Genomic DNA, 24,431 nt, shown 5'->3' on the forward strand with positions numbered 1-24,431 from the left:
CATACACACCGCATAGTCTGATCATGTTAGGTACAGACTGTACTGGTGCTCCACCGGATCTTGCGAAGTGCAGCCAGGAAGCGTCATAGACTCCACGTCGCCAAGAAGACTCTCCGCTCTAAACTAGTCTACCAGCACGACTCATTTCTCAGGGTGGTCGGGCACTTTGGCCAAACACTACCCGCAGACGTAGAAACATGGTAAGGAAATTAAAACATCGATTTTGAATGAAGTGCAACATAGATTTAGAGTGAAAGTAGTGACAAAGATCCGCGGCCGCTCAGGCCAGTCGTTTTAGGCATTTTTTTATATGAATTGCTTTTTTTACGATTGCTACCTGATTGAAAACTAATTTAGACCACATCCAATGAATTAACATATGCCTGGCTAGTTGTGAATGAAGATATTGCAGAAACTCTAGAAATGGCAATAATGTTACAATATAGTAGTCATGAAGTCTCTGATCGATTGGTCAGTTACTAAATATGCCAGTACTTCAATATGAAACTTTATATAACGATTTTTTTCCTAAACTACCTTATCGCAAACGGCTAATGCCTGGGAATTTCCAGACCAGAGAGAATCATTCATGCACCTCAAATGTGGTGGAATGAGACACATTCCACAGACACGCCCCCATATTAACCCTCCCCACAAGCTGTACAGTTGACTTGGTGCCACTTTGTGAAACTTTGTATCTACTGTAGGCCGACAAGTGTATAGCTGTTATGGTTTGGATACACTTATAGTTTTATTGATAAGCGTAATCAGACTAATTTGAATGCATGTTATAATAATAAAAAAAGGGGGAAGTGTATCCGACCTGTCTCTATAAAAACATACTCAGATCTGATCTCTGTCAAATCAGATGTTTTATTTATTGTTACCGTTCAACTGATCTGCATATACATAGGAGTGAAGAGTAATCTGGTTAGTATCAAAATAAGATACTGTGTCTAGTATTGGTCTAGTATAAGTTAGGAGTCAGAGGTACAATATGACTTATTATATTGGGTTCTCTCTCTCTCTCCCTCTGTCCCTCTCAGCCTCTCCGGTTGGACATCAAGCGGAAGCTGACCGCTCGGTCGGACCGTGTGAAGAGTGTGGACCTGCACCCAACTGAACCATGGATGGTTGCCAGCCTGTACAATGGCAGTGTCTGTGTCTGGAACCACGACACACAGGTAAACAACATTCATTCTCATTTAGGATTCAGTTCTCATTCATTCATTCATTGTAGACCTTGCTGCACACTATGTTCTTGAGTGATATATGAATGGATTGTTTCTCTATGATGATGATAACCATGATGCTGGTGCCTCTTTTGAATCTGTGTAGACCCTGGTGAAGACATTTGAGGTGTGTGACCTGCCTGTGAGAGTGGCTAAGTTTGTGGCGAGGAAGCACTGGGTCATTGCAGGAGCAGTAAGTGTTATAACACCCTTATAACTGCTTATAATGCATCTATCTGTCCTATTCAGAGTTTTCCCATATCTCTCTCCATTTTAACCTTCTCCACCCTCTCTCCCTTCACCTTCTCCCCCCCTCTCTTGCTCTTCTGTTCCTCCCCAGGATGACATGCATATCCGTGTGTTTAACTACAACACTCTGGAGAGAGCTCACATGTTTGAGGCCCACTCTGACTACATCCGCTGCATCGCAGTCCACCCAACACAACCTTACATCCTTACCAGCAGTGGTATGTTGTGTTTATCTCTTTCTTTCTCTCTCTCTCTCTCTCTCTCTCTCTCTCTCTCTCTCTCTTTATATATACATAAATTACAAACATCAACCATTGAATATTGTGAACATGATCGTGTGTGTGTGTGTGTGTGTGTGTGTGTGTGTGTGTGTGTGTGTGTGTGTGTGTGTGTGTGTGTGTGTGTGTGTGTGTGTGTGTGTGTGTGTGTGTGTGTCCAGATGACATGCTGATCAAGCTTTGGGACTGGGACAGGAAGTGGGTGTGTGGTCAGGTGTTTGAGGGCCACACCCACTATGTCATGCAGATCGTCATCAACCCTAAAGACAACAATCAGTTCGCCAGCGCCTCCCTGGACAGGACCATTAAGGTACATACAGTACACACACTAATCTTTGTGTTTGTACCACTACAGTTGTTGGTTGGATTATTGTCATGTTGAAGTGCTTATAGATGTGTAATGTTTCATGAATTCTATACAATTGTTGTAAATCATTACCACTACATTTCAGTAAAACACTGGAGTATTCTTTGGCCCTTGGATGTTGCAGGTGTGGCAGCTGGGATCTTCCTCCCCTAACTTCACTCTGGAGGGCCATGAGAAAGGAGTCAACTGTATCGACTACTACAGCGGAGGGGACAAGCCCTATCTTATATCAGGAGCTGACGACCGCCTGGTCAAGATCTGGGACTACCAGGTACACATGGAAATAAACATGGAAACACAGTTTATGTACAGTCGTGGCCAAAGTTTTGAGAATGGGCCTCCTGGGTGGCGCAGTGGTCTAGGGCACTGCATCGCAGTGCTAGCTGAGCCACCAGAGACTCTGGGTTCGAGCCCAGGCTCTGTCGCAGCCAGCCGTGACCGAGAGGTCCATGGGGCAACGCACAATTGGCCTAGCGTCGTCTGGGTTAGGGAGGGCTTGGCTTGGATATCCTTGTCTCATCGCACACTAGCGACTCCTGTGGCAGGCCGGGCATGTTACACGCTAACCAGGTCACCAGGTGCACTGTGTTTCCTTTGATACATTGGTGTGGCTGGCTTCTGGTTTGTATGCGCGCTGTGTTAAGGACGCATGGCTTTCGACCTTCGTCTCTCCTGAGCCCGTACGGGAGTTGTAGTGATGAGACAAGATAGTAACTACAAAACAATTGGATACCACAAAATTGGGGGAAAAAGGGGGTAACTTTTAAAACTAAATTTTTGAGAATGACACAAATATTAATTTTCCCAAAGTCTGCTGCTTCTGTTTGTATGATGGCAATTTGCATATACTCCAGAATGTTATGAAGAGTGATCAGATGAATTGCAATTAATCACAAAGTCCCTCTTTGCCATGCAAATTAACTGAATCCCCCCAAAAACATTTCCACTGCATTTCAGCCCTGCCACAAAAGGACCAGCTGACATCATATCAGTGATTCCCTCGTTAACACAGGTGTGAGTGTTGACGAGGACAAGGCTGGAGATCACTCTGTCATGCTGATTGAACTCGAATAACAGACTGGAAGCCTCAAAAGTAGGGTGGTGCTTGGAATCATTGTTCTTCCTCTGTCAATCATGGTTACCTGCAAGGAAACACGTGCCGTCATCATTGCTTTGCACAAAAAGGGCTTCACAGGCAAGGATATTGCTGCCGATTGTTTGGGGCACCCGGAAAAAAGCTTGTCCGCAGAAGACAAGGTGAGCGCTACCATCAGTCCTGTGTCATGCCAACAGTAAAGCATCCTGAGACCATTTATGTGTGTGGTTGCTTCTCAGCCAAGGGAGTGGGCTCACTCACAATTTTGCCAAAGAACACAGCCATGAATAAAGAATGGTACCAACACATCCTCCGAGAGCAACTTCTCCCAACCATCCAGGAACAGTTTGGTGACGAACAATGCCTTTTCCAGCATGATATGGAGGACCTTGCCATAAGGCAAAAGTGATAATTAAGTGGCCCCGGGGAACAATATTTTTGGTCCATGGCCAGGAAACCCCCCAGACTTTAATCCCATTGAGAACTTGTGATCAATCCTCAAGAGGCGGGTGGATAAACAAAACCCCACAAATTCTGACAAACTCCAAGCATTGATTATGCAAGAATGGGCTGCCATCAGTCAGGATATGGCCCAGAAGTTAATTGACAGCATGCCAGGGCGGATTGCAGAGGTCTTGAACAAGAAGGGTCAACACTGCAGATATTGACTCTTTGCATCAACTTCATGTAATTGTCAATAAAAGCCTTTGATACTTATGAAATTGTAATTATACTTCACTATTCCATAGTAACATCTGACAAAAATATCTAAAGACACTGAAGCAGCAAACTTTGTGGAAATTAATATTTGTGTCATTCTCAAAACTTTTGGCCACGACTGTACACATGTACACAGTTTATATACACATGTACACACAGTTTATATACACATGTACACACAGTTTATATGCACACGTACACACAGTTTTTCACACACTCTCAAACGAAGAATGAAACACATATGAATATGTACAGCACACACACTTTTCAGATGAGAAAATACACACACTTGAAGTGTTACGCGTCTGTACTAGTGATGATATATATTGAGTTGACTGATTCTACTCTAGCCCTCTCCTCTACCTCCAGAATAAGACATGTGTGCAGACTCTAGAGGGCCATACCCAGAATGTGTCCTGTGTCAGCTTTCACCCTGAGCTGCCAATCATTCTCACAGGCTCTGAGGACGGTGGGTAGTGTAGTGTTTACCTTATCCCTTTAGAATGGAATAACAAAGTGTTTACCTGTTATAACATAGTAATAACATTTTAAAGTTGTAACATTGTACCGTGGTAATAACATGGTGCTTTCTTGTCATGTTGACTAGTTCTAGTCTTCCCTGGATCCGTTATCTATGGTTGACCACCCTCTCACATGTAAATCTCTTTCTCTCCACCCTTCTTCCATCTTCTTATGGACATACAGGCACAGTGAGAGTCTGGCATTCCAGCACGTACCGCCTGGAAAACACACTGAACTATGGGATGGAACGTGTGTGGTGTGTGTGTGGCCAACGAGGCGCCAACAGTGTGGCGCTGGGATATGATGAAGGCAGCATCATCATCAAGGTACCAACTTAAGGAAACTCATAACTACGCATCAAGAATGATGTGGGGTCAGTGATCTGATTATTAGTATCGTTGGTAATCATATAGAATGCTTGTATTGTCTTCATACAGGGCCAGTTTGATTCTGTAGGCTGACATATCACCCATGTATGTCCAAGTTGTATGTTCAGCTGAAGTTGAAATATTATGATTTGAACATCACTCCTTCTCTTCCTCTGTCTCATCTTCTTCACTCTCTCCCAACTCTTCTCCCTCTCTCTCCTCACCCCCCCCCCCCCCCTCCCTCAGTTGGGTCGCGAGGAACCAGCCATGTCTATGGACTCTAACGGTAAGATCATGTGGGCCAAGCACTCTGAGGTGCAGCAGGCCAACCTGAAGGCCATGGGAGAGGCTGAGATACAGGACGGAGAGAGGCTGTCCCTGGCCGTCAAAGACATGGGCAGCTGTGAAATCTATCCCCAGACCATCCAGCACAACCCCAATGGCAGGTCAGTGTGTGCGTGTGTTACAGTGTTTGTGTGCATGTGTGTTCTAGTTGCTCATCAAATGTAAAAAATATATATATACAGTACCAGTCAAAAGTTTGGACACACCAACTCATTCCAGGGTTTTTCTTTATTTTTTTTTACTATTTTCTACATTGTAGAATAATAGTGAAGACATCAAAACTATGAAATAACACATATGGAATCATGTAGTAAGCAAAAATGTGCTAAACAAATCAAAATATATTTTATATTTGAGATTATTCAAAGTAGCCAACCTTTGCCTTGATGACAGCTTTGCACACTCTTACAGTCATGCGAGCATGCATTTGTATGTACTGTTGCGCCCCGGGAATCGAACCCACAATCTTAGTGTTGCAAGCACCATGCTCTACCAACTGAGCTTTACAGGACCATAAATGGACAGTGTGTGTGTGTGTGTGCGTGTGTCAGTGGAGGCTGCTGATGGGAGGATGGCTCATAATAATGTCTTGACGGGAGTAAATGGAATGGTATCAAACGTGGTTTATATGTGGTTGATATCATTCCATTGACTCCATTTCATCCATCACTATCAGTCGTCCTCCCCTCAGCACTGGTGTGTGATCACACACTAACTAATGCCGTGTGTATGTGTGTTACAGGTTTGTGGTGGTGTGTGGGGATGGAGAGTACATCATCTACACTGCAATGGCCCTGAGGAACAAGAGCTTCGGTTCAGCACAGGAGTTTGTTTGGGGCCACGACTCCTCAGAGTAAATCAAGTCAACCGCACACTGACCACAGTCATCTATAGACCATCCACGGTCTAGTATGGTCAGGCTGACGTAACCACTATTGTTTCTATGGCAGGTATGCTACTCGGGAGAGCACCAGCATGGTCAAAATCTTCAAGAACTTCAAGGAAAATAAGTCTTTTAAACCAGACTTTGGGGCAGAAGGTAAGACAAAAATATCATATTTGATCCAGTATGAGCTGACTCCCTGTGTGTGTGTCTGCATGCAGATGATATGCTGATGTGTTATACCTAACGATATGTGTGTATCATCCCCTGCAGGTATCCATGGTGGGTTCTTGCTGGGCGTGAGGTCAGTGAGTGGTCTGGCCTTCTACGACTGGGAGAACACAGAGCTGGTCCGCCGCATTGAGATCCAGCCTAAACACGTGAGTCGGCTACAGTATTTAAACTGTTATTAATCCACAGTTGATCTATATCAACTTTCAGACACGTGACCATTTACAGATTATAGCAGGTCCAGACAGCGCCGAGCTCAGGTCAAGAGGGTGAGAAGCCACCGACAGTGATCCAACCCTCCTCTGACTTCCTCCCTACCACGATACAACCCTCCTCTAAATTCCTCCCCACAGCGATTACAACCCTCCTCTAAATTCCTCCCCACAGCGACCCAACCCTTCTCTAACCTCCTCTCCACAACGACCCAACCCTCCTCTCCACAGCGACCCAACCCTTCTCTACCCCCCTTTCCACTGCGACCCAACCCTTCTCTAAACCTCTGTCCACAGCGACCCAACCATTATTTTACCCCCTCTCCACCGCGATACAACCCTCCTCTAACCTCCTCTCCACAGCGACCCAACCTTCCTCTCCACGGCGACCCAACCCTCCTCTAACCTCCTCTCCACAGCGACCCAACCCTCCTCTGACATCCTCTCCACAGCGACCCAACCCTTCTAACCCCATCCCCACTGCGACACAACCCTTCTCAAACCCCCTCTCCACAGTGACCAAATCCTCCTCTGACCTCTCCACAGCGATCTAACCCTCCTCTAACTTCCTCCCCACATTGATTCAACCCTCCTCTAACTTATTCCCCACAGCAAGCCAACCCTCCTCTAACCTCCTCCCCACAGCGACCCAACCTTCCTCTCCACAGCGACCCAACCCACCTCTGACCTCCTCTCCACAGCAACCCAACCCTCTTCTGACCTCCTCCCCACAGCAATCCAACCCCCTCTTCACAGCTACCAAACCCTCTTCTAACCTCCTCTACACAGCGATCCAACACTTCTCTAACCTCCTCTCCACAGCGACCCAACCCTTCTCTAATCCCCTCTCCACAGTGACTAAACCCTTCTCTAACCTCCTCTCCACAACAACCCAACCCTCCTCTCCACTGCTACCAAATCCTCCTCTAACCTCCTCCCCACAGCAACCCAACCCTCCTCTCCACAGCGACCCAACCTTCCTCTCCACTGCTACCAAATCCTCCTCTAACCTCCTCCCCACAGCAACCCAACCCTCCTCTCCACAGCGACCCAACCCTTCTCTACCCCCCTTTCCACTGCGACCCAACCCTTCTCTAAACCCCTGTCCACAGCGACCCAACCATTATTTTACCCCCTCTCCACTGCCATCCAACCCTTCTCTAACCCACTCGCAACTGCGACCCAACCATTCTCTAACCCCTTCTCCACAGTGACCAAACCCTCCTCTGACCTCCTCCCCACAGTGACCCAACCCTCCTCTAAACTCCTCTCCACAGCGACCCAACCTTCCTCTCCACGGCGACCCAACCCTCTAACCTCCTCTCCACAGCGACCCAACCCTCCTCTGACATCCTCTCCACAGCAAACCAACCCTTCTCTAACCTCATCTCCACAGCGATCCAACCCTCCTCTAACTTCCTCCCCACATTGATCCAAACCTCCTCTAACCTCCTCTCCACAGCGACCCAACTCTCCTCTCCACAGCGACGCAACCCTTCTCTAATCCCCTCTCCACTGCCACCCAACCCTTCTCTAAACCCCTCTACACAGTGACCAAACCCTCTACCCCCCTCTACACTGTAACCCAACCCTTCTCTAACCTCCTCTCCACAGCAACCCAACTCTCCTCTCCACAGCGACCCAACCCTCCTCTGACCTCTCCACAGCGACCCAACCCTCCTCTGACCTCTCCACAGCAATCCAACCCTCCTCTGATCTCCTCTCCACAGCGACCCAACCCTCTTCTGACCTCCTCTCCACAGCGACGCAACCCTTCTCTAACCCCATCCCCACTGCGACCCAACCCTTTTCTTACCCCATCCCCACTGCGACCCAACCCTTTTCTTACCCCCTCTCCACAGTGACCCAACCCTCCTCTGACCTCGTCCCCACAGCGACCCAACCCTCCTCTAAATTCCTTCCCACAGCGATCCAACCCTCCTCTAACTTCCTCCCCACAGTGATCCAACCCTCCTCTGAATTCCTCCCCACAGCGAGTCTAACCTCCTCCCCACAGCAACCCAACCCCCTCTTCACAGCTACCAAACCCTCTTCTAACCTCCTCCCCACAGCAACCCAACCCTCCTCTATGCTCCTCTCCACAATGACCCAACCCTCCTCTCCACAGCGACCCAACCCTTCTCTAACCTCCTCTCCACAATGACCCAACCCTCCTCTCCACAGCGACCAAAACCTTCTCTACCCCCCTCTCCACAATGACCCAACCCTCCTCTGGCCTCCTCTCCACAGCGAACCAACCCTCCTCTGACCTCCTCTCCACAGCAACACAACCCTCCTCTCCACAGCGACACAACCCTCCTGTAAACACCTCTTCTTTCCTCAGGTCTTCTGGTCAGAGTCTGGGGAGCTGGTGTGTATTGCCACGGAGGAGTCTTTCTTTGTGCTGCGCTACCTGGCTGAGAAAGTGGCAACAGCACAGGAGACCAAGGAGGGAGTCACCGAGGATGGGATAGAGGATGCCTTCGAGGTGAGACTACGCGACATCTAGAGATTAGATTCCGGACAGGACAATTTATTTTGTATTTCTACTTTAACATTTTTTTTCCCATACCTATATCTCTCCCACTCTCGGTCTCTCTCTCCCCCCTCACCCCCCTTTCTCTAGGTGTTGGGTGAGATTCAGGAGGTGGTGAAGACTGGTCTGTGGGTGGGAGACTGTTTCATCTACACCAGCTCAGTCAACAGACTCAATTACTACGTAGGAGGAGAGATTGTCACCGTCGCCCACCTGGACAGGTAAGACTGTGCCTACCTGCTGAGACTGCTACAAACCATTGACCGGTTGACCTCAAATGACCTGTTATGCATGTGTTTCAATATTTCAAATCTCGCTCAACTCTTACAGTTCCCTAGGGCCTAAAACATAAAGGATTCATGCCTTACAAAATGTTATGTCTGAATGTCGTTTCCTTAAGTCATTGCATGTCATGTTTCCTTTCATTCAAGCTATGTGCTCACCTTAATACTGGTGTTTTTTTGACTCCCCTGTCTGTGCTATAGAACTACAGTTGAAGTTAGAAGTTTACATACACCTTAGCCAAATACATTTAAACTCAGTTTTTCACAATTCCTGACATTTAATCCTAGTAAAAATTGCCTGTTTTAGGTCAGTAAGGATCACCACTTTATTTTAAGAATGTGAAATGTCAGAATAATAGTAGAGTGATTTATTTCAGATTTTATTTCTTTCATCACATTCCCAGTGGGTCAGAATTTTACACTGAATTAGTATTTGGTAGCATTGCCTTTAAATTGTTTAACTTGGGTCAAACGTTTCAGGTAGCCTTCCACAAGCTTCCCACAATAAGTTGGGTGAATTTTGGCCCATTCCTCCTGACAGATATGGTGTAGCTGAGTCAGGTTTGTAGGTCTCGCACACGCTTTTTCAGTTCTGCCCACATATTTTCTATAGGATTGAGGTCAGTGCTTTGTGATGGTCACTCCAATAATGTCACGACTTCCGCCGAAGTCGGGTCCTCTCCTTGTTCGGGTGGCGCTCGGCACAGTTTGCGCGAGGACGTCCGTCGGGAGTTGGCCTGCAGGGACACCACCCTCACCGTCGACCAGCTGGTGGACCTGTCCATTCGGCTGGATAACCTGCTGGATAACCTGCTGGCTACCCGCGGACGTCCAGATCGGGTTCTGTCGGTTCCATCCCCCAGCACCACCGCTCCAGTTCCCATGGAGCTGGGAGGTGCGTAGGGAGACTGGAGGAGGTTCCGGCTCGTGCACCATCTGTGGCCACAGAGGTCACACTGCGGTCGGTGCCAGGTTGGTTCCTCTGGGGATCGAGGCAGCAGACAGGGCACCCTAGCGTCGCCCCAGGTGAGCCGGCACCCTTTTCACCCAGAGCCCTCTGTTGCACACATGTTTTTGTATGTTACTTTTCCTGAGTTTTCCCCCGCATTCCCAGCATAAGGCGCTCGTCGATTTCAGGCGCGGCTGGGAATTTTATAGACAGATAGTTCGCCCATAGTTTAGGGATCTCTATTGTCCCATGGCTGTGCCCTTCTCCGGGTATGCCTTAGACAGTCGACCATTAGGGTCTGGGTTGATTAGGGAGGCCACCGCTCCTTTGGGTATGGTGATGCAGGGGTGTCACAAGGAGAGAATCAGTCTCTTCCTCATTGACTCTCCTGCGTTTCCCGTGGTGCTAGGCCTTCCCAGGTTAGCTTGTCATGATCCCACTGTTTCTTGGCAGCGGAGGTCTCTCACGGGGTGGACGCGAGAGTGCTCGGGAGGTGTTCAGGGGTTTCCGTTGGTGCTACTACGGTGGAGAGTCCAGACCAGTCTCCACCGTGCGCATTCCCCCTGAATATGCCGATTTGGCTCCCGCCTTCTCCAAAAAGAAGGCAACTCAATTACCACCCCCATCGACGGGGCGATTACCAGGAGATTTATCGCACAGACGCTGCACTTCCCAGGAGTCATGTGTATCCCCTCTCACAGTTGGAGACGTCAGATATGTTTCCGAATCCCTGCATCGGGGGTACATTGGGTCCTCCACATCACCCGCCTCCTCGAGTTTATTTTTTTGTGAAGAAGAAGGAGGAAGGTGTCATGACGTTCGCCTCTTTGGGTACAGCAAGCCCCATCCCCCTCTCCCTGCCTCCCCCTTCAACTAGGCTGCTGTGGTCAGAGAGGTCGTAATTTCAGAGGGAAGACCCTGCCTCATGGCCACAAGAGAGAGTGAATTTTCATAGAGAACAAAGGAATTTCTTCCACCTCACAAACTTGAGTTCCGTATAAAAGATTGGTGAAGAATCCAGCTATGAACTGGTCCGTTTGTTACATTTTGGTAAGGCTCATGGGAGATGGTGCGGCCACATTACCATAACGCTGTTTATAAAATAGCTTCAGATATGAGGTTTACATCCAATTGCTGTATAAGATGAATGAGTGAGTATGATACTGTTTGTAAAATTGTGGAATGTGATTTTGGACTCCAATTCTCCAATTCCCTTTTGAGTTGAACTAAATCAGAGGACCGCCCATGAGCCCAGTTTGGGTCAGGCATCCTGGGACAGCCCCTTTTCTGCAATTCCGAATAGAACCCCAACTTTGAGAAGTTCTCAGTAGACCATGTTTTTCTCTATTACGAGAGGACAAAGGTTGCAGACCATTGCTGAATCTTTTAACCATACCACATGGTTAACTTCTTGCGTCGAGCAATCCCGGATCCGGGATTCTATTTATAGCCTCAAGCTCATGAGCATAACGCAACGTTAACTATTCATGAAAATCGCAAATGAAATGAAATAAATATATTTGCTCTCAAGCTTAGACTTTTGTTAAACTCTTAGACTATCGATACTGACAGAATAAGAACAAGTCTTTGATAATAATTACTAGTCTGCAGCTAGGAATTCGGTATCATTGAACGCGAAGAACGACAACCGCCGAAACATCCATTCTACAACAACATGAATGAATGTCGCTCTGAACTATCCCCTCTAATCAGAACAGACAGAGAGAGAGAGAGAGACAGAGAGAGAGACAGAGAGAGAGACAGAGAGAGACAGACAGACAGAGAGACGGACAATTCTACAAAAGAAGCAAACTTTTCAACAGCAATCAAGACGACATACTGAGTGTAAATATATTGATTGATTGCAATTGTTCCCGAATGAGTGAGCGTTCATGTGCAAAGGATAAGTATTTCAATTGTTATAATTATCAACTCTGTCGTGACTTCTTAGTCGACCCCCACTTCCCCTTTTGTCTAACAAGCCGCCATGCCGGTTTAGCCCATTAGGGCACATTCTCCTATCATTTCTTGTAACCATATTTACTTTGTTTGTGTGTGTGTGCACTTCTGTGATTGTTTAGTTAGTTAATAAATAAATTATTTAAGATAATTGATGTATGGATGACTGATAGTGAAGACTGGGTCGTGCAGATAACCAACAATTTACGACGTTTGGAATGAGACTAACGTGAGGTAAAGTAAATAATTATTTAATCAGAAGACTATTGATCAGATATGAAAATATCTGAAAGGTTATATTAGGAAATTATAACTTTGTAATCTGAATATTTTCCTTGGTGCCCCGACTTCCTAGTTAATTACAGTTACATGATTAATCAGTTTGACCGTGTAATACTAAAACTATAAGTCTTCAGTTTAATGATAGTAAAGACATGACAGAGGTCTGCGCTCGTGTATTGACTACCGAGGCCTAAACCGGATCACAGTGAGGTACAGTTACCGACCACAGCCACGTTGATTGAGTCAATGCACGGGGTGCGCTTCTTCACCAAACTAGATCTCAGGAGTGCTTACAACCTGGCGCGTATCCGGGAGGGAGACGAGTGGAAGACAGAGTTCAGTATGACCTCAGGGCATTATGAGTACCTCGTCATGCCGTACGTGTTGATGAATGCTCCGACAGTCTTCCAGGCCTTTGTAGGCGAGATTTTCAGGGACGTGCACGGGCAGGGTGTAGGTGTATATTGATGAGATTCTGATATACCCAGATGCACTCGCCGAGCATATATCCCTGGTGCGCAGGGTGCTTGGTCGACTGCTGGAGCATGACCTTTACATCAATGCCTGTTCTTCCAGAAGTCCATCACCTTCCTAGGGTACCGCATTTCCACCTCGGGGTGGAGATGGAGAGTGACCCCATTTCAGCCATGCGTAATTGGCCAACTCCCACCACGGTAAAGGAAGTGCAGCTGTTCCCAGGGTTTGCCAACTACTACCGTAGGTTTATCCAGGGTTTTGATCAGGCAGCGGCTCCCATTACCTCACTGCTGAAGGGGGGCCCGGTACGTTTGCAGTGGTCGGCTGAGGCGGACAGGGCTTTTGGTCACCTGAGGGCTCTGTTTACCTTGGCTCCCGTGCTGGCCCATCCGGATCCCTCTTTGGCGTTCATAGTGGAGATGGACACGTCCGAGGCTGGGATAGGAGCTGTGCTCTCTCAGCGCACGGGTACGCCACCGAGCAAAACTATGACGTGGGGGACTGGGAGCTGTTTGCTGTCGTCAAGGCTCTGTAGGCGTGGAGACTTTGGCTTGAGGGAGCGAAACCACCTTTTCTCATCTGGACTGACCACCGCAATCTGGAGTACATCCGGGCAGCGAGGAGACTGAACCCTCGCCAGACAAGGTGGGCCATGTTTTTCACCCGTTTTGGTTTTCCCCTTTCCTACAGACCAGGTTCCCAAAACATGAAGGCAGACACACTGTATGACACAGAGGAGCGGCCCATGGATCCCACTCCCAGCCTCCTGCCTGGTGGCGCCGGTAGTGTGGGAGCTGAACGCGGACATTGAGGAGGCATTACGTGCAGAACCCGCTCCCCTCCAGTGTACCGCTGTGTGTCTGTACGTTCTGTCTGCTGTCCGTGACCGGTTGATCTATTGGGCCCACACGTCACCCTCCTCTGGTCATCCTGGGATCGGTCGGACGGTGCGCTGTTTGGTTGGGAAGTACTGGTGGCCTACCTTGGCCTAGGACGTGAGGGTTTAAGTTTCCTCCTGCTTGGTGTGCGCTCAGTGTAAGGCTCCTAGGCACCTACCCAGAGGGAAGCTACATCCCTTACCCATTCCACAGCGGCTTTGGTCGCACCTGTCGGTGGATTTTCTTACCGATCTGCCCCCTCACAGGGAAACACCACGATAGTGGTCGTTGTGGATCGGCCATGCCCGATCTCCCTACGGTCCTACAGACTGCGGAGGCCTTGTTTGCACACGTCTTCTGGCACTACGGGGTGCCTGAGGATATAGTGTCTGATAGAGGTCCCCAGTTCACTTCGAGGGTCTGGAAGGCGTTCATGGAACGTCTGGTGGTCTCGATCAGCCTTACCTCGGGGTTTCATCACGAAAGTAATGGGCAAGTGGAGAGAGTGAACCAGGATGTAGGCAGGTTTCTGCGGTCGTATTACCAGGATCTGCTGGGGGAGTCGTCCCAGAGGCCGGCGTCGGCTCGCTGCTGGAGCCGTGCGTCAAGGGGAGGGGGGGGGGGGGGTACTGTGATGACTCCAGCGGGTCCTCTCCTTGTTCGGGCGGTGCTCGGCTCTGCCGGTCTTCTAGCCATCGTCGAGCCAATTTTCATTTTCCATTTGTCTTGTTTTTCCACAAACCTGGTGTCTACTCCCTCATTTACTTGTTGTGTATTTAACCCTCTGTTCCCCCATGTCTTTGTGTGGGATTGTTTATTGTAGTGCTTGTGCATGTTCCCCTTGAGTGCACTACGTGTTATTTTTGTGCCTATTTATCTTGTTGCTCTGGATGCCGTTGGTTTTGCTTAATACATCTTAGCGGTTATTACCCAGTTTCTGGTCTCTTGCGCCTAACTTCTCTGCCGCCTATTACGCACCCCGCCACAAATAACTTGACTTTGTTGTCCTTAAGCCATTTTGCCACAACTTTGGAAGTCTGCTTGGGGTCACTGTCCATTTGCAACCAAGCTGATGTCTTGAGATGTTGCTTCAATATATCCACATAATTTTCCACCCTCATGATGCCATTTATTTTGTGAAGTGCACCAGTTCCTCCTGCAGCAAAGCACCCCCACAACATGATGCTGCCACCCCTGTGCTTCACGGTTGGGATGGTATTCTTCGGCTTGCAAGCATCCCCCGTTTTCCTCCAAACATAACGATGGTCATTATGGCCAAACAGTTTCATCAGACCAGAGGACATTTCTCCAAAAAGTTTGATCTTCGTCCCCATGTCCAGTTGCAATCCGTAGTCCGTCTTTTTTATGGCGGTTTTGGAGCAGTGGCTTCTTCCCTACTGAGCTGCCTTTCAGGTTATGTCGATATAGGACTTGTTTTACTGTGGATATAGATACTTTAGTACCTGTTTCTTCCAGCATCTTCACAAGGTCCTTTGCTGTTGTTCTGGGATTGATTTGCACTTTTCGCACCAAAGTACGTTCATCTCTAAGAGACAGAACGCATCTCCTTCCTGAGCTGTATGACGGCTGCATGGTCCCATGGTGTTTATACTTACGTATTATTGTTTGTACAGATGAACGTGGTACCTTCAGGCGTTTGGAAATTGCTCCCAAGGATGAATCAGACCTGTGGAGGTCTACAATTTTATTTCTGAGGTCTTGGCTGATTTCTTTTGATTTTCCCATGATGTCAATCAGAGGCACTGAGTTTGAAGGTAGGCCTTGAAATACATCCACAGGTACACCTCCAAATGACTCAAATGATGTCAATTAGCCTATCAGAAGCTTCTAAAGCCATGCCATCAATTTCTGGAATCTTCCAAGCTGTTTAAAGGCACAGTCAACTTAGTGTATGTAAACTTCTGACCAACTGGAATTGTGATACAGTGAATAAGTCAAATAATCTGTCAATAAACAATTGTTGGAAAAATGTATTGTGTCATGCAAAGTAGATGTCTTAACCAACTTGCCAAAACTATAGTTTGTTTACAAGAAATGTGTGGAGTGGTTGAAAAACTAGTTTTAATGACTCCAACCTAAGTGTATGTAAACTTCCGACTTCAACTGTATGTACTGTACCTGTCTGTCTAAAATATTGGTGTTGTATTGACTCCCTGTCTGTCTGTCTGTCTGCTATAGAACTATGTACCTGTTGGGCTACATCCCCAAGGATGACCGTCTGTATCTGGGTGATAAGGAACTGAACATCGTCACTTACTCTCTGCTGGTGTCGGTACTGGAGTACCAGACAGCTGTAATGAGGAGGGACTTTGGGATGGCCGACAGGGTCCTACCCACCATCCCTAAAGAGATGAGGACCAGGGTCGCCCACTTTTTAGAGAAACAGGTGAGACTGGGAGGGTGGGTGTATTTTTACATTGGTGTGTGTCTTAACGCACACCATTTCTGTGTGTGTCCTCTCTAGTGTCTGTGTGAATCTTTTGTGTGTGTAACCCTTTCTCCTCTCTCTATCTCTCTGCAGGGTTTCATGCAGCAGGCCCTGGCTGTGTCCACAGACTCAGAACACAGGTTTGAGTTGGCTCTGCAGCTTGGAGAACTGAAGATCGCCTACCAGCTGGCTGTAGAGGCTGAGGTGAGACAACACGTAAAGAGAAAGACTGGGATTTGTTTTTACAAACTGGGAATTATAGCAGTCTTGGAATGCAAGGGAAGTATTGAGAAATGTACGGCCAAATTTGGATATTTGCAGACATACAGTATTTGGAGACCTACAGTATAAGATGACATGTGAAATACTGTAGTAAAGGTTATATCTTATCATATTTTTAACTAATCAAAAGCAGAGTGAATAGGGCTTCTGTTTTGTGTTTGTGATGAATGTCTTTCTAACATGGCATACCTGTTCCCCCTCTCTCTTCCCCCCGTCCCTTTCTCTCCCTCTCCACATCCTCTCTCCCTGGCACGGTGCCCTGCAGTCGGAGCAGAAGTGGAAGCAGTTGGCAGAGTTGGCCACCACTAAGTGCCAGTTTGTCCTGGCCCAGGAGTGTCTGCACCATGCCCAGGACTATGGGGGGCTACTGCTGTTGGCCACAGCCTCGGGCAACACCACCATGGTGGGCAAGCTGGCAGAGGGGGCAGAGAGAGACGGCAAGACCAACGTGGCTTTCCTCACCTATTTCCTTCAGGGGAAGTAAGTGTGTTTAGGGAGAGAACGGTGCGGGGGGTGGATGGTACAGAGGGAGGTGAGGAGGAGTAAGCAGAGTGTTTAGGTTTAACTTTTATATATACATCATCTGTCAAATTGTTCTTATCGTTTCATCATTTATAATTCATTATTGGATCTTGGTGGGCTTTGTTTATGATCTGGAAATGTCAATGTCCTTGGTTTCATCATTAGTCATTGTATTTCCATCTTTCTGTTTTTTCCTTCTAGACTGGACAAATGTTTGGAGCTCCTCATTAAAACCAACCGGCTGCCAGAGGCTGCATTCCTGGCCAGAACATACCTGCCCAGCCATGTGTCTAGGTACAGCACTGGCAGGTTGACCTTGATTATCTCAATCTTGCCCTGGAGACACAACTTAGCTAAATTGGTTATATTAAAAAAATGCATGAAAACAAAATCTAGCTTTTTCGTCTTTATTTAAGGTTAGGGTTAAGCATTCGGGTTAGCAGTATTGTAAAAATCTGAATTTATGACTTTGTGGCAGAGCTACCTCCAGCACATGATTCATGACAGAAAAACGCTAACCTGCATAGCTGTGTGTGTGTGTGTGTGTGTGTGTGTGTGTGTCTGTATATACACACATGTACTGACCTCTCTGGGTCTCCAGAGTGGTGAAGCTGTGGAAGGAGAGCCTGGGGAAGGTGAACCAGAAGGCAGCTGATGCGTTGGCCAACCCTACAGACTACAGCAACCTGTTCCCCGGCCTACAGGAGGCCTTCCTGGCCGAAGACTACCTCAAGGAGACCCATGTCAGGCTGAGGCCCGCCACAGAGTACCCTCTCATCACCGTGAGTAGATACACACACATCTTGGGAACATTGTGGCAAAACTTTTGCAGCCATTTTGGATAGTTTTCTTCTGTTTCATACCTATTTAACACAACCCTGATTGAACATGTTCTTTCCATCTTACACTGAACAAAAATATACACACAACATGTAAAGTCCCCTGTTTCATGAGCTGAAATAAAAGATCCCAGAAATGTTACATGTGCACAAAAAAACATGTTTACATCCCTATTAGCATTTCTCTTTTGCCAAGATAATCCATCCACCTGGCAGGTGTGGCATATCAAGAAGCTCATTAAACAGCAAGATCATTACACAGGTGCACCTTGTGCTGGGGGACAATAAAATGCACTCTAAAATGTGCAGTTTTGCCACACAACACAATACTACAGATGTCTCAAGTTGAGGGAGCATGCAATTGGCATGCTGACTACAGGAATGTCTACCAGAGCTGGTGCTGATTTCTCTACCATAAGCCGTCTTTAACACCATTAAAGAGAATTTGGTAGTACGTCTGACCGGCCTAACAACTGCAGACCACATGTATGGCATTGTGTGGGCGAGCAGTTTGCTGATGTCAACATTGTGAACAGAGGTGGTGGGGTTATGATATGGGCAGGACATAAGCTACGAACAACGAACACAATTGCATTTTAATCGCAATTTGAATGCACAGAGATACTGTGCCGAGATCCTGAGACCCATTGTCATGCCATTCATCTTCCACCATCACCTCATGTTTCAGCATGATAATGCACGGCACCATGTCGTAAGGATCTCTACACAATTCCTGGAAGCTGAAAATGTCCTAGTACTAACGAGACATGTCACCCATTGAGCATGTGTGGGATGCTCTGGATCGACGTGTATGACAGTGTTCCAGTTCCCACCAATATCCGGTAACTTCGCATAGCCATTGAAGAGGAGTGGGACAACATTCCACAGGCCACAATCAACAGCCTGATCAACTCTATGTGAAGTAGATGTGTTGCAAAGCATAAAGGCAAATGGTAGTCACACCAGATTCTCACTGGTTCTGACCCATGTCCCTACTTTTTTTTTAAGGTATCTATGACCAACTGTATTCCCAGTCATGTGAAATCCATAGATTAGGGCCTAATGAATTCCTTTCAATTGACTGATTTCCTTATATGAACTGTAACTCAGTAAAATCTTTGAAATTGTTGCATGTTGTGTTTATTTTTTGTTCAGTATAATTATGTTACTGCAGTGTGTTAGCAACACCTAGTGGTGCAATACCAGCCGAGCACTATAGATACATGTGATGCACTGATGAAGACACTCAATGTATGCGACCAACAGTAAAATACAGGTCAATGATTTGAGTCAAGGCAATACATTACAGGTACCATAACCCCTTTGTACCTCTGCCCTTATTTTCTGGTCAAATAAATAATATTATAATAATGCTTGTTATTATAGTATAAGTATTGTACATGTACTTGTAGTAATACTGTCGTAATAATGCCTCTCCACACACTGTTCTACCTCTCCACTCACTGTTCTACCTCTCCACTCACTGTTCTACCTCTCCACTCACTGTTCTACCTCTCCACTCACTGTTCTACCTCTCCACTCACTGTTCTACCTCTCTACTTTTCAGTCCAATGAGAATAGGAATGTCCTGGGGGAATCTGCAGACTATGTGCCAAAAGTAGCACCTGCTGAACCAGAGGTACATTCTGAAATCTCACTCCTACAAAAATACTGGACATGACCACAGCTGTTATATGTTGTACTACTTACATAACCCCTATTTTAGACAACCATTCAGTGTGATTTGTCAACTTGTCAATCTTAATTAAAGTACTTTACTGTCACTGTTCTAGGTTGCTGGGAGCATGGATGAAACCCCTGTATTGGAAGCAGTGGTAGAAACCCCTGTAATGGCAGCAGTGGTGGAGGCTGCAGCCCCAGAAGCTCCAGTAGTGGAAGAGTCCATTGTCATGGAAGAGGTAGAACCTGTTGCAGCTGCAGTAGTGGAGTTTATCCCAGCAGTAGAAGAATCTATCCCAGTGACAGTAGTGGAACCAACTATGGCTGCAGTGGAAGAATCCATTGAGTTGGCAGAGGAGGAACCCATTATTGTTGAAGTGGAAGCTCCCAAGCCAAAGGAGGCAACATCAGTGGAAAATATCATTACTAAGATAGAGGCTCTTGTCACCATAGAAAATGACACAGAAGCACCCCTCTTGGTGCCAGAGGTAGCACAGTCCACCCCAGAGGAAGAGTTCAGAGCAACACCAGAGGAGGCCGTTGAGGAAGGACCTGCAACAATGAAACCCATAGCAACAGATGCACCTGTTACAGAGTCGGTCACAGAACCCATTGTAACAGAAGCACCAGTTGCCGAGGAAGCGCCAGTGCCTATAGCAACAGAAACAGAACCTGTTACCATAGAAGCAGTGGTGGAAGCTGAAGCACCCATTGCCGCAGCAGTACTAGAAGCCATAGCAACAGAACCCATGGTTACAGAACAAGCACCTGTTACCATTGAAGTGGCAGTGGCAGCAGAAGCACCCATTACTGAGTCAGTAGCAGAAGCCATAGCAGCATCTGAAAAAGCCCCAGTCATTGTAGAAGAGAATGAACCTGCCCCAGCACCACTCATAGACCTAGCCTCAGCCATAGACCTAGCCTCAGCCATAGACCTAGCCCCAGCCAGAGACCTAGCCCCAGCCAGAGACCTATCCCCAGCCAGAGACCTAGCCCCAGCCAGAGACCTAGCCCCAGCCAGAGACCTAGCCCCAGCCAGAGACCTAGCCCCAGCCAGAGACCTATCCCCAGCCAGAGACCTAGCCCCAGCCAGAGACCTAGCCCCAGCCAGAGACCTAGCCCCAGCCAGAGACCTATCCCCAGCCAGAGACCTAGCCCCAGCCAGAGACCTAGCCCCAGCCAGAGACCTATCCCCAGCCAGAGACCTAGCCCCAGCCAGAGACCTATCCCCAGCACCACTCATAGACCTAGCCCCAGCCAGAGACCTAGCCCCAGCCAGAGACCTAGCCCCAGCCAGAGACCTATCCCCAGCCAGAGACCTATCCCCAGCCAGAGACCTAGCCCCAGCCAGAGACCTAGCCCCAGCCAGAGACCTATCCCCAGCACCACTCAGAGACCTAGCCCCAGCCAGAGACCTAGCCCCAGCCATAGACCTAGCCCCAGCCAGAGACCTAGCCCCAGCCAGAGACCTATCCCCAGCACCACTCAGAGACCTAGCCCCAGCCAGAGACCTATCCCCAGCACCACTCATAGACCTAGCCCCAGCCAGAGACCTATCCCCAGCCAGAGACCTAGCCCCAGCCAGAGACCTAGCCTCAGCCATAGACCTAGCCCCAGCCAGAGACCTAGCCCCAGCCAGAGACCTAGCCCCAGCCAGAGACCTATCCCCAGCACCACTCATAGACCTATCCCCAGCCAGAGACCTATCCCCAGCCAGAGACCTAGCCCCAGCCAGAGACCTATCCCCAGCACCACTCAGAGACCTAGCCCCAGCCAGAGACCTATCCCCAGCACCACTCATAGACCTAGCCCCAGCCAGAGACCTATCCCCAGCCAGAGACCTATCCCCAGCCAGAGACCTAGCCCCAGCCAGAGACCTAGCCCCAGCCATAGACCTAGCCCCAGCCAGAGACCTATCCCCAGCCAGAGACCTATCCCCAGCCAGAGACCTAGCCCCAGCCAGAGACCTAGCCCCAGCCAGAGACCTAGCCCCAGCCAGAGACCTATCCCCAGCCAGAGACCTAGCCCCAGCCAGAGACCTAGCCCCAGCACCACTCATAGACCTAGCCCCAGCCAGAGACCTATCCCCAGCCAGAGACCTAGCCCCAGCCAGAGACCTAGCCCCAGCCAGAGACCTATCCCCAGCCAGAGACCTAGCCCCAGCCAGAGACCTATCCCCAGCCAGAGACCTAGCCCCAGCCAGAGACCTAGCCCCAGCCAGAGACCTAGCCCCAGCCAGAGACCTAGCCCCAGCCAGAGACCTAGCCCCAGCCAGAGACCTAGCCCCAGCCAGAGACCTATCCCCAGCCAGAGACCTAGCCCCAGCCAGAGACCTAGCCCCAGCCAGAGACCTAGCCCCAGCCATAGACCTAGCCCCAGCCAGAGACCTATCCCCAGCCAGAGACCTAGCCTCAGCCAGAGACCTAGCCCCAGCCAGAGACCTAGCCCCAGCCAGAGACCTAGCCCCAGCCAGAGACCTAGCCCCAGCCAGACCTACAGAGACCTAGCCCCAGCCAGAGACCTAGCCCCAGCCAGAGACCTAGCCCCAGCCATAGACCTAGCCCCAGCCAGAGACCTAGCCCCAGCCAGAGACCTAGCCCCAGCCAGAGACCTAGCCCCAGCCAGAGACCTAGCCCCAGCCATAGACCTAGCCCCAGCCAGAGACCTAGCCCCAGCCAGAGACCTAGCCCCAGCCAGAGACCTATCCCCAGCCAGAGACCTATCCCCAGCACCACTCATAGACCTAGCCCCAGCCAGAGACCTAGCCCCAGCCAGAGACCTAGCCCCAGCCAGAGACCTAGCCCCAGCCAGAGACCTAGCCCCAGCCATAGACCTAGCCCCAGCCAGAGACCTAGCCCCAGCCAGAGACCTAGCCCCAGCCAGAGACCTAGCCCCAGCCAGAGACCTAGCCCCAGCCATAGACCTAGCCCCAGCCAGAGACCTAGCCCCAGCCAGAGACCTAGCCCCAGCCAGAGACCTATCCCCAGCCAGAGACCTAGCCCCAGCCATAGACCTAGCCCCAGCCAGAGACCTATCCCCAGCCAGAGACCTATCCCCAGCCAGAGACCTAGCCCCAGCCAGAGACCTATCCCCAGCCAGAGACCTAGCCCCAGCCAGAGACCTATCCCCAGCCAGAGACCTAGCCCCAGCCAGAGACCTAGCCCCAGCCAGAGACCTATCCCCAGCCAGAGACCTAGCCCCAGCCAGAGACCTAGCCTCAGCCATAGACCTAGCCCCAGCCAGAGACCTAGCCCCAGCCAGAGACCTAGCCCCAGCCAGAGACCTATCCCCAGCACCACTCATAGACCTAGCCCCAGCCAGAGACCTAGCCCCAGCCAGAGACCTATCCCCAGCACCACTCATAGAACTAGCCCCAGCCATAGATCCAGCTACAACCCCAACTGTAGAGGACAAGGCTGCAGCAGCCCCAGCAGTAGAGCCCCTACCAGCACTCACCCAGGTGGTTCCACCAGGTGCAGAGCTAGCCCCTGCAGCCCCTCTAGCTGCCCTCTTAGAGGGTAAAGGTATGGAGGAGGCAGCCCCTGTAGCAGTAGCAACAGCATCCATGGACCTGCTGGACCTGAATGATGACCTGAATGATGAGGTAAACCTAACCAGTCTATACATCCTGTCATGACGTACACAGTATTTAGAATGCTAATCTATATTGGAAGTCACGTTTAGATTTTTATTGATATTGAACAATGATGTACTCTATATAACTGTTACGGAAAACAAAGTACCAGCTAGGTAGTTCACCCTCACCTACAGTTTCCACTGACTCCTCACTCATATACATGACTTATTCCTGCAGGGCCTTGACGACCTGGACATGTTTGATCTGGACGATGACATCGACACCACAGACGTCAATCTGGACGATGACTTCTTAGACGACTGAAACTCTTGGAGAAATGCCCTTAAAGTGACCAAAGAGCACAGTGTTGTTCATACTCCTAGTGAATGGGAGTGTGTGTGGGGGACCAGGTGTTTTTACCTTTACAGTGAAACTGGTGAAAGGTGGGGTGGATGAGTTCATGTCTTTCCATCTTTACACATTAACTGTGAAACACCGTGGGAGGGTGTTTGTTGAATGCTTTGGGTGATAATGTGGTGGACTGGGTTCATTCATTAGGAATAAACACGGTAAATGTTTTGAAACGGGATACAAATTTGCCTCCTTATTGAACAGGTCAAATGTACTGTGTCAAATTGATTTCTGGTTTCGCACATGCTGAACACAACCCCGGGTTGTATTCATTAGTCGTATTTCATTGCAAAATGTTTTGCAATGGAAACGGTTTACTCCAAATACAAAACACATTTCGTTCATAGAGTAAACTTTTTCCATTGCAAACATTTAGCAATGGCATCCAACTAGCGAATACACCATGGTTTTGAAATCCTGTGTACAGTACTTCATTCTCCAACTCTCACATTGACCTACAGTATAGAATGATAGTGTGAACCAGTGGTCATGGGTTTGACCTTATCCTCACACATAGGAAGATGGGAATAGTTTACTACTGTACCTCTTACCGCTAGCTAAACAGGCTTTGATCTTTCATGCATTAGTTAGGTCATGAGCTTGTCTTCAGTATACCTCTCCATGTCTTGGCAAGCATGCTGCTCTGCTATGGTCTAGTATCTTATGCATCTGCTGTTTTTAAATAAGGAACCTACTTCATTGTTACAGATGTGAACCCAAGTGCCTTATGTATGACTGGTCTGGAATTAAATGTTATCACCTCAATAAAGATGAGTGTTTGTCTGAATCAGGCCATAGGAATA

At 48.6% G+C, this 24,431-nt stretch overlaps 1 protein-coding gene across 1 annotated transcript; it reads left to right on the forward strand.

Moving 5' to 3' along the window:
• Positions 1-6: 6 nt before the first annotated feature.
• Positions 7-24,429, forward strand: LOC135553437 (nascent polypeptide-associated complex subunit alpha, muscle-specific form-like). Its single transcript, XM_064985555.1, has 23 exons — positions 7-200; positions 1,047-1,184; positions 1,339-1,425; positions 1,573-1,699; positions 1,921-2,069; positions 2,251-2,397; positions 4,312-4,411; positions 4,648-4,790; positions 5,079-5,278; positions 5,920-6,030; positions 6,128-6,216; positions 6,334-6,440; positions 8,848-8,991; positions 9,130-9,260; positions 16,068-16,275; positions 16,411-16,521; positions 16,865-17,079; positions 17,323-17,415; positions 17,723-17,903; positions 19,528-19,599; positions 19,754-21,784; positions 21,826-23,244; positions 23,455-24,429. Exons 1-23 carry the CDS (start codon positions 198-200, stop codon positions 23,539-23,541), a joined length of 6,093 nt encoding a protein of 2,030 aa, XP_064841627.1. The 5' UTR covers positions 7-197; the 3' UTR covers positions 23,542-24,429.
• The last annotated feature ends 2 nt before the right edge of the window (positions 24,430-24,431 follow it).

This window comes from Oncorhynchus masou, chromosome 13 (assembly GCF_036934945.1).
Source record: "Oncorhynchus masou masou isolate Uvic2021 chromosome 13, UVic_Omas_1.1, whole genome shotgun sequence".
Taxonomy (NCBI): domain Eukaryota; kingdom Metazoa; phylum Chordata; class Actinopteri; order Salmoniformes; family Salmonidae; genus Oncorhynchus; species Oncorhynchus masou.